Source organism: Aedes aegypti, chromosome 2 (assembly GCF_002204515.2).
Source record: "Aedes aegypti strain LVP_AGWG chromosome 2, AaegL5.0 Primary Assembly, whole genome shotgun sequence".
NCBI lineage: Eukaryota > Metazoa > Arthropoda > Insecta > Diptera > Culicidae > Aedes > Aedes aegypti.
The window spans coordinates 64,094,458-64,105,566 of record NC_035108.1 but is presented as its reverse complement, the minus strand read 5'-3'; the positions used below and the strand labels follow the sequence as shown (position 1 = coordinate 64,105,566).

The 11,109-nt window shown below is 37.4% G+C and overlaps 1 protein-coding gene across 11 annotated transcripts in view; it reads left to right on the top strand.

Moving 5' to 3' along the window:
* The first annotated feature begins 2,491 nt into the window (after positions 1 to 2,491).
* Positions 2,492 to 11,109, top strand: part of LOC5566335 (titin) — a 446,003-nt gene continuing 437,385 nt past the window's right edge. For 4 of the 11 annotated variants that reach the window (XM_021841035.1, XM_021841038.1, XM_021841037.1 and 1 more), the window contains exons 1-2: positions 2,499 to 2,856; positions 3,564 to 3,759. In XM_021841035.1, the coding sequence (XP_021696727.1) occupies positions 2,687 to 2,856; positions 3,564 to 3,759 (366 nt within the window). In that variant the 5' untranslated portion in view covers positions 2,499 to 2,686. Of the gene's footprint in view, positions 2,857 to 3,563; positions 3,760 to 11,109 lie in introns of all 11 variants that reach the window. The other 7 variants (XM_021841049.1, XM_021841034.1, XM_021841048.1 and 4 more) reach the window with 5 other exon arrangements.

The window sequence follows — 11,109 nt, the reverse complement described above, 5'->3', positions numbered from 1 at the left end:
ATGATAAGAATTCGGGAACGATCCTGTGAAGATTCTCTTGAGAGTTCTGAAAAGGTTCTAATGAGAATCCTGGATGAATTCTAGAAGGATACTGAAGAGAAGTAGATGAAAAACCGAATTAAGTACTATACCATATACTATCCTTTGGCCAGATATGCGTGTTTCGACCTCAACGGCCAGTTGAGGTCGAAATACGCGTATCTTGATAGATAAAGATACAAACTGTAGTGGAATTAAATGCTATAGTACTTAATTCGATTTTTCATCTACTTATAGGTATTCCACTAAACAGCTCGAAGATTTATTATCATACTGATGAGAGTCTAGTAAGGATTCTGTTGAGAATTTCGAAATTGATTTTGATTTTGATGAAAATTCGGAGAAAATTTGGATGAGAATCTTAATACAAATTCTGTGAGCATGGTGATTAACAATTCGGAAATGATCCTAATGATAATCTTGAGAATATCTAGATGAGCTTCCTAGAACTTATCTGAAGAGAGCCCTGTGAAAAATTTGATGAGAATTTTGAAAAGATGCTTATGAGCATACTGGGTCGATTCTAATGAGAATCCCGAGACAGAGTAATGAGAAATCAGAGAGGATTCCCTTAGTGAAAGGATTCTGATGAGACTCCTGGAAAGATTCTGATGACAATCAGAAGAGGATTCTGATGAGAATTCCGAGAAGATTCTAATGAAAATTCCGAGAAGAAAATTTGAGTGGATTTTGATGAGAATTGGAAAGAAAACTAAACCAAAACGATTTTTTGCTATGGCTTCGAAAGCATATAGATAGATTCAAAAATAGATAGTTAAACAATGTTCAACTTTTTAATGAGATGTTGAAAAATTTGGAGAGAAATATCATGCTCACACAGCTGAGATCCGTAGCTGGCGTTCAAAATCGGATAACTCGCAAGTCATACTATTTGTCTTCTACCATTTGAAATGTTGAACACAACATTCAACCGCTAAATAACGATGTTTTTGACAAATGTGCAGTTGGTACCACACATCTATCATTATATGGTCGTTTTCTGTAAGAATTACCGTCAGCATTCATAAGCTCCCACAGGTGGTAAAATTCAAATGTTGTACCGTAAAAAATGCTCGTTCGCTTATATTTAGTATGAATTCATCTTTGGAAAACATTTTACTTGATTGTTGATTCTAAATATTGAGTATTAGCAGTTCTAACAAGTGATCCATAATATGGGTCAGGAAATGAATGTTTACCACGGTTAAGTATGGATCACTTCCAAGGAATGTCGATTTTTGCCATTTTAAGCATTGAATTCAACATTTTCAGGCACTAAGGATAAAACTCATAAAACATCAAGCTTTGTAAATTTAATTTTTTAGCAGACACAAATGGGTGAAAAACTTGGGTGAGGAGCGAAAACAGTTCATGTCTCAGTTACTGCAATGCAGTATCACAAAAAAAGTCTCCAAAAAACATAAAAATTGAGCAGCAACTTATTTAGAGATGAAATATGCTTCCAAGCACGCACAATTATCATGGTTGAATGATTACAGCAGGGTGTCTGAAAAAATGTAAACTATCTGAAAAGCCTCTTCAGGTTTTATTTATTGATCCATTCCTAATTCCCTTTTCTACTGTCCATAAAAGGGCGTTTTACCCTTGTTTCGTTTCCACCTCAAACACTGCTAATTTTGCAATAATATGTGCAATAACAACTTTCGCCAAATCATGCAATACAAATGCATTGAGTTGAAAATCTCTTGATTTTGCGCACTGATCCGTAATATGTTACAATTTGATCCATAATATGCATTTCAGAAACTCAAAATAGTTTACTAACTGGAGTTCCAATTTAAAACGATTCCATTCGCCCTTTTGTATTAAAATTTTATGTTTTCTATTCTGTGTTAGGGGTCATGCACAAATTACGTCACGCTCCAAGGGGGGGAGGGGGTCGAGTCAAGTGTGACATGCCTTACAAAATTTTCGGAGGACTCATACAAAAAGTGTGACAAAGAGGGGGGAGGGGGTCGAAAAAGTTGAAATTTAGCGTGACATAATTTGTATACCATCCCTTATTGAATTTTATAGGTTGGACTCAACACTATTTGATCCATAACTGTGGGGTCATGGTACTATTAATTAGCCTATTTATAATTTAAGACAAATTTGATGTTCTACGAATTCAATTGTAGAGAGCATTGTGACAAAAGACTTGAAATTGAGTTAAAAATAACAACATTATGAAAATTAACCTTTAAGCTGCTTGTGCCACCACTAAATCCTAATATTTTTAGCTCAAACTTTGAGGTTTCTCTTTGATTTTAAAAACTTTCGAGAAATAAGTCGCACCCTAAACCCTGGTCCCCGCTTATTCCGAAGATATGCGGTCAGTTTCGTCAGCTGATGTGTGACGATGATGAAGCTTATTGATGGAAAGTTCAAAACAAATCGTAAATTATAGATTTACACCCCGAGCAATCTCCGGTAGGCGTCCAAATGATAGTAGTGATCCATTTCGGCCCAAACGTCGACAACTGCGGTCACAAAGTGTGTGAGAACGATCGTCGGTGATTGGATAGGGGATCGACGACAGTGTGCAGTAGTGCTTGAAAGTGACAGTGAGTCATCCGGAATTTCGATCCGAGTCAATGGCCGGATTTGTCTGAGGGCAGTGATTAGGGATTGAAGAAGCGACACCATGGAAGCGGACGTCCTGAACGCGTTGAATACGCAGACCGCTTACATACCGGGTGGACGGGATCGCGATGGTCATCCCTTGATAGTGATTCCTGTGCCGTTCTACGATAACCTGCCGTGGATGAAGGGGTTTCTTGAGAAGACCGTCAACTACATTCTTTCGTCGCTGAGGTAAGAACATCTAACTGCGGCTATTCCCCGATCTACGACGGTATTTCATCTTCATTTTTTTTATGAATCTACTACAAATTACACGCAGGCATCGTCCTTTGGCAGAGAGGTCTGTGTCATCCGCAAACAGAAATTCATGACATCTCCGAGGAAACTCAGATAAGTCGGATGTGAAAATATTGTACAATATTGGTCCCAAAATACTGCCCTGAGGAACACGAGCTCTTACAGGAAGTCTTTCAGACCTGGAGTTCTGATAATTACCCTGAAGTTTACAATTTGACAGATAACTTTGAATAATTCTAACAATATATGTTTTAAATTAAAGTTTTTTAATTTACCAATCAAGCCTTCATACCTAAAACTGTCGAATGCTTTTTCAATGTCTAGAAAAGCAAGACCAGTAGAATAGCCTTCAGATTTGTTGGAACGAATCAAATTCGAGTGGTCGAATGTCCATGACGGAATCCGAAGTGTTTATTGGCAAAAAATGAATTTTCATTGATGTGGACCGTCATTCTGTTCAAAATGACTTTTTCAAATTAGCACTGAAAAGTACTGTTTTATTGTTTAAGGTAGTTTTGAATACTTCCGAAAGAAGAAAGAATTTGTGTAATTTCCATCTAAGCGCCACAAATTACCGTCCTATATCGGGAGATAACAGTCCATATTTAAAATCTTAGTACTAATCTCAACATCTTCAACAGCTCGGAAACTATCGCCAATGGCTTTGCGGTCATCCTGGACGCCCAAAAGTGTTCCTGGCGTTCAACCCGACAGTACATTCGCCACGTCCAGTCCCTTCTCGGGCCAAACTTGGACAGCTTCCTCGTCATCCGTCCGGATGCCTTCTGGGAGAAGAACCGCGTCGAGAATTGTGCCCGGCAGCATCGTCAAGGCGAGGTAAGTTTCCATCCCGCAGTTCAAATATCGACCCTCTAATACCCAACCTCGCCTTCAGATGGCATTTTTTTTATTTTTTTTTTTTATTTCGGGTTTGTAGAACCACAGCACCGCAAGTCTTTCATGGATTTCCAACTTTTTTATTATTGAAAAATGTTTCAAAACTAGAATGTTTCATAACCTTTAATAATCTTTGAAATTCTTCACATTCAATAATAGGTGTTCTGGTCAAAGCGTCAAGATTAAAAAAAAAGAAAAAATTGTTCAAAAATAAGAATTCAAAAATATCAAAAACCAATTTTTTAAATTTGCGTTGAATACAAATGGTCGGTGTTCAGACAGACTGAACCAAGTGCTTTTTAATGGTTTCAGGAAAAAGTACCCCAAGCATTTGAAGTGTAGAAATATTGGCACCATTCGTTGTAATAACGTAACTTATCTATTTCATGATATATCTGTATCAAAACAGAATCGTAAAAATCAAAATTTAAGGAGTCCTTAACGTATCTTTAGAACGCCAAAATATCATCTAGTCCGGTCTGTCTGAACACCGACCAAATATCGCTAAAACGTGCTTCGATGGATTTTAGATATCAAAAAAACGATATTTAGATCGAAAATTAAAACACATTAGAGGGTCAATCAGGTGTTGCCAGGCTGATAAGATAGCTCTCGACGTGCGACGTGTGAAAGGTTCCCACGAAGAAGAAATTCATCAATCGCGCGATATCGCCTGACAGGGACGGCTTCTGCGGTAGCTGATAAGCTCCCAAGTGAGATGCAATTAGCGTCATATGGGGGTTAAAGTAATCGGCTTGCAAATCTCGATTGGTGGTAATTTGGAAACTTCTGACGCGGTGCAAACCGGACTGTGGATTCACTCTTTTATCGGAAATGGTGTGTTCCAAAGGTTAGATAATTCGGTTCGATGCAACTGCAGCAGCTTATCGTATTTCCGTCATACATGGTATCAATAATACATTCAAAAAACACACTGGAGTCAAAGTTCAGAGGCGAGTTGTTGTTTATTATTGGTCACTAAGCGTTATTCAAAAAGTTCACAATCAATCCCAAACCGAACGATATAGTCGTTAATACTTAGATGAAAAGTCAGCCATTTCAAAACTTGCACCTCTAAATAATAGTTTAGACTGTCTTAAGGACAAACATATTTGTTGGAATTCTTTCAAAAAGATTCATCAATGAAGTCATTGAAGGTTTCACTGAGAACCCTTCTTCGGCTTCAGCGAAAATTCGTTTATAAATATGAAATTTTGGAGATATTTCTCCAGATAGTCTAAAATCATTACTTCTAGCACTGTTCAACGAATTCTCAATGAATTAATGTAATTCCACCATTATAGGAAAAATTACACCAACATCAGAAAATGTTGCCTAGGACATTCAGAAAGCACATAGTTTGTTTAGCAATTTTGCCGCAAGGTGACACTAGTGAGTATGTAAAATTGAGCATTTAAGCATGTTAAATCTAGTGTTCTACATGAGATAGAAAGTTCGAATCTTCGGCAAAGATGTTCAGAAATTCAAGGACATCTGGAATACATACAATTCAGTTCAAAATTTTGCAGCTAGGTAACGTAAAACTGTTCATTTTGAGTTGTATTTTGTGATCCAAATGAGAGAGAAAGTTTGAGTATTTGACAAAGTTGTTCAGAAATACAAGGGCATCCGAATGGCAGACATATTAAATTATAAATTTGGCGTCAGGTGATGCTAGGATTATGTTCATATGACTACATCATACTAGTTTTATCCCATAATTGTGATAAGAAAGAATGTTCAAGGCAGTGATGCATTTGAACACGTTCAGTTCGCGTCCCAGTTCAACTTGTTGAACGGAGTGATCAAGTAGGCTTGCTCATTGTTCAGTTCAAATATTTGAACTCTAGTGAGCAGAAAATTGAACGCAGATTGTTCTGACAGAATTCAAGGCATCTCACCGTGTTAAAGTTGTTTGTAAGGTGCTCAAAGCAAGAAAAGATACATTTATTTATAACTAAATTGGTTTTACTATTCATTTAGGGAATCTTTTCCTGGAAAAAACCTAAATCTATGCTTTGATTACCATTTTAGTGCAATGCGATCTGAACGGGGCGGTAGGTAGTGGTAGGCTCCGGCTCTGGAGTTCATTGTCTACTACGTTCTCGAGCAAAATTTGAACTTTCTCCGTTCAATTTTGGCTCACGTTCTGTTGCAAAGTTGTACAGAAGGCCAACCAAATCTATTAGACAATCAGTTTAGTTTGTAATTTTGCCGCTAAGTGGCAGTATTGTACATGTGAAATTGAAAACCAAATTTAACTCTGGTTCTTCAACTCGATATCAATGTATGGAACATATTGTTATGGATGGTTGACTCTACCAAAACTCATGATTTTGGTAAACTGGATTGTCCAGAATGTTGTGAAGAATGCCTTTGGCATTTGAAAGTGGAAGTGATTAAGGTCAGAATGAAATCATATTCAAGTGATTTAGATCTGATTTATTGTATATTCAAGTGTTTCATGAATGATTTACTTCATGTGGGAGTTATTCGAGCCTGACTTACATCATATTCAAATTATTCAAGTTAGAACTACTTCATATCCTAGCTGAATAGGGTAACGACTGTTTATTTCGTTCATAACCGCTAACAGTTGGCGCCAGCGGCAAAAAGTACAGGCAACAACCTTTCGAACATTCAGTTTCTGTCACCGGCCGCCGAGCGACGACACTGTCGTTTGTATTCCTCCCACTGATCACGCTACGCTGGATTCTCAAATTTCTCAAACTTTCAACACAAGCGCATGGAAGAATGGTAGTCGGAGAACTGTCAAAACATATGGAAAATAATGAAAAACGTAAATTTGGAAACTGGATCAAAAAAGTAGTGATTAGAAATCAAGTGTAAAGTGAATACATAACTTTTTGTGTTTAGTTCATCTTCCGTAGAGCTTTCTTTGCTTCAGAATTTCGTTTTTACTACCACTGAAAAAGAGCCATCTATTGCCTTTTCAGTTTTGAATATCGCCCTATTGATTTTATATTGAAGTGTTCATTAGAGTGATGCAAATTTTGAAATTTTAGATCCCCTATGCTTAAACGACTTTTTTTTATGGCAAATAGTGATTCGGAAGAAATTTGACTGTGCACACGCCATTTGATGTTTATATGGAGATTACTATGGAAAACGCCAACCTTTTGTGTTCAGCCTTCTATCTCTTCGACATAACATTTTATGAAAAAGTGAACACACTCATCTCATGTGAAAACTTCCCAGCTACAACTTTGCCGAAAACCACTTTTTGATTAGACGTCAGGATAAATTCTCGCATAACCTGTGATCTCGCCCTAAAAGCCATTGGTAACCGTGTGTGTAGCTTGGTGTTACCGAGCAACTGAATGGATATACATGTTATTCAACAATGCTACGATGAAGAGAAGATCGTCCTCTATCTCCCCGTGGTGATAATTTTCATCCTAGTCCATTAATTTTCTCAGAAACAAGGAGCTACACACTCGGTTAACAATGGCTTTTAGGGCGAGATCACAAGTTATGCGAGTATTGTTATTCATCATCATAAACTTGGTTTGCATGTAGCATGCTTCACCAACTATTCGGCAGGCAACAGTGGTACTCCTGGCGGGATGAATAGATCAAAGTAATCCAGGCTACTATGTTCTACAACAAAAAAAGCAGTGTTGCTCTGAAAGTAATTGAAAGATCATCTCAGCATGATATAGACTTTGTTATCAATAATAACCAATTGTCCTTACGTCCCATCAAAATGTGGTCTTCGGCAAAGTTGTAGCTGGGAAGTTTTCACATGAGATGAGTGTGTTCACTTTTTCATAAAATGTTATGTCGAAGAGATAAAGGGCTGAACACAAAAGATTGGCGTTTTCCATAGTAATCTCCATATAAACTTCAAATGGCGTGTGCACAGTCAAATTTCTTCCGAATCACTTAAAATTTTGGGAGAATGATTTTCATCATAATTGACATCGTTTAAGCATAGGAGAGCAAAAACTTAAAAATTTCCATCAGTCTAGTGTTCATGTTTAAATACTTCTTATCCAAACGATTAATATCTGATGTACTTCATATTCATGTGTTTCAGGTATGATTCTCTCTATATTTAACCCGTATAGGCCTCAGTGAAAGCAAAAATACTGAAACCCTCACTGCTCAGAGAATTTTTAACGGATTCAAATGATTTTTTGTCAGTTCACTGGCCCACATATTCCTGTGGCCGAAGTTATTCCGGTGGGTCACTGGGTCAAGTCGGGTAAAAAAGAGCTATTTTTTGGTACATGCCAAGTTGCCTGTATTTATTTGCAATGACAATCATTCTAATTTACAAAAATAATTAAGATCTGATATTCAACGTTATAAATGAAGTGTTTTGCACCGTTTAAAATATATCGGATGTGGTCATTCGGACGTAATGCCCGGAAGAACCAGCTGTAGATTCGTTGGATACTAAACCGTTTCAACTCTCGAAAAGTTGAAATCAAACATAACTGTGCACTAAAATGCGTTCCCATAAGCTTGCCACAGATGTTCAGATACAAATTGACCACTTTATCATAAATTTGAGGCGTCCCGGGACCCGAAAATGGTCATTTGTATGACTAATCTAATGTAAAACTCATAGTTTTCCAATTCAATCGTTTCTCAAAAGGTTGACACTGATGCAATTTTCTTAAAATTCCGTCATGTAGTGGCCACATTATAGCCGGAAATTATCTGTGACTTTAAATTTGCCTACCTTCAGGGGCACAAACGCACAGTACCCTTCTTTCCCGACCTGACCCAGTGATCCACCGGAATAACTCCGGACATAAGAATATTTCCGAGTTCCTCTGTCCACTTCTAGAAACTTGATATGTGTGCCAGTATACTGACAAAAAATCATTTGAATCCATTAAGAATTCGCTGAGCGGTAAGGGTTTTAGAATTTTTGCTTTCACTCAGGCCTATACGGGTTAATCAAATGCAAAACTCATAGTTATCCAATTCAATCGTTTCTCAAAAGGTTAACACTGATGCAATTTTCTTGAAATTCCGTAATGTAGTGGCCACAATATAATCGATTCCGGAAATTATCTGTGACTAGAAATTTGCCTACCTCCAGGGGCACAAACGCACAGTTCCCTTCTCACCCGACCTGACCCAGTGATCCACCGAAATAACTCCGACCACATTAATATTTCCGCGTTCCTCTGTCCACTTCTAGAAACTAGATATGTGTGCCAGTATACTGACAAAAAATCATTTGAATCCATTAAGAAATCACTGAGCGGTGAGGGTTTTAGAGTTTTTGCTATCACTCAGGCCTATACAGGTTAAATAAATCATGTCAGATTCATGGCATGTTGAAGTGATTCAGGTTCTGTTCGCTCCATATTCATGCAATTCACGTTAAATTAATTTTATTTTCAAGTCTTTCAGATTCACTTCATATTCATTATTTCTTCTTCTTCTTCTTGGCATTACGTCCTCACTGGGACAGAGCCTGCTTCTCAGCTTAGTTATTAACTGCGAGCTTTCTATGCCAAAGTTGCCATTTTCGCATTCGTATATCGTGTGGCAGGTACGATTATACCTTATGCCCAGGGAAGTCAAGGAAATTTTCATTACAAAAAGATCCTGGACCGACCGGGAATCGAACCCAGACACCTTCAGCATGGCTTTGCTTTGCAGCCACGGACTCTTACCACTCGGCTAAGGAAGGCCTCAACTCATGATTTATTCTCACCAAATCCAAGTGATTCTCATCTAGTTCACTTCATATTTAACTGTTTCAATTTTGATTCACTTAATATTGAAATGATTTTAAGTATTGATGTCTGATTCACTTCATATTCAAATGTTTAAGGACTGATTCACTTTATTTTCAAGTGATTCATGTTTGATTTGGCTTCATATCCATAGGATTCACTCCATTTTCAAAAAGATTTAGGGCTGATTTACTTGATATATGAGGAATTCATTACTGATTCACTGCATTTTTAACTGATTCAGGTCTTAATCACTTCATTAACAAGTGATTCGTGTGCGACTTACTTCACATTCAAGTGTTGCAAGCTTGATTCAACTCATTTTTTAACGATTCGGATCTGATTTGCTTTATATTTAAGGAGTTTAGGACTGATTTACTTAATTTTCATGTGATTAAGTCCATTTTTGTTAAAGTGACACAGGTCTAGTGCTTTCAAATTTCAAATGATTAAGACTGTGATTTCTTTATAATCAAGACTGGTTTGCTTCATATTCAAGTGTTTCAGGTATGTTATAATTCATATTTGAGTGATTCAGATTAAATTCACGTCATATCGAAGTGATACAAGTCTATTCACTTTATATTCAAGTGATTCAGGACTGATTCACTTCAGATTTAAGTGATTCAGGGCTGATTAACTTCATAGTCAAGTGATTAATGTTAGATTCGCTACATATCCAAATAATTTATGTCGAATTCATTGCGTATTGAGGTGCATCAGGCCTGATTTTTTTTAAATATAACACCGACGCTTTAAGATGAAAGTCCATTGAGTACGTAAACATAATGTTGCCACCCAATAAGACGGAGCACAATGTTATGTGCGCCGACCAGAAATAAATCATCACGTTCCATGTATATCTCCATCCACAGAATTAAGTAGGAACTATTACTTGTACACGTTCCATACAAAGGTATTATTGTCGATATGAATTTATCAACACTTTCATAAGAGTGGAAACATATTTTTTAGCCAAAATTATAAGCATTTTTCACACCATGCGTTCTTTGTTGACATTGTTGGCAGTTTTCTCCTCTCTTGTCTCGCTTGCGTTTTAGAACGGGCACAAAAAAAAGCCAGCAAACAACAACACGGTGCATGACGAAGAAGTGATTCCGTAGGGCGGCATCCATAAATTACGTAACGCTCTAGGGGGATGGGGGAGTAGGCTCAAGCGTTACGGCTCATACAAAAAAATGAAATTCTTCATACAAAAAGCTTTACGGAGGGGGGAGGGGGCCAAAAATTTCCAATTTTAGCGTTACGTTGGACGCTGTCTAGTGAGTGATATTTAACGACACAAATCACAGCAATAACTACGTGTTTGCATTCAAAAACTGGTAAACTGTGACAAGCATATTATGAAATGCCTTCAGTTAAAGAACCAACCCTCTACGATAAGGTTAGTAACTCCAAATGATCATGTTTTGTGATCACTCTCGAAAACACTGTGAGAAGTGTGGGAGGAAAGAGCGGAAAGTGAAGAAGGGGAAAGTAAGGTGTCATATAAGAGGCCATTTTGGTACTCAAACAACTATGTCCTTGATGCTTCCAGTGGACGATT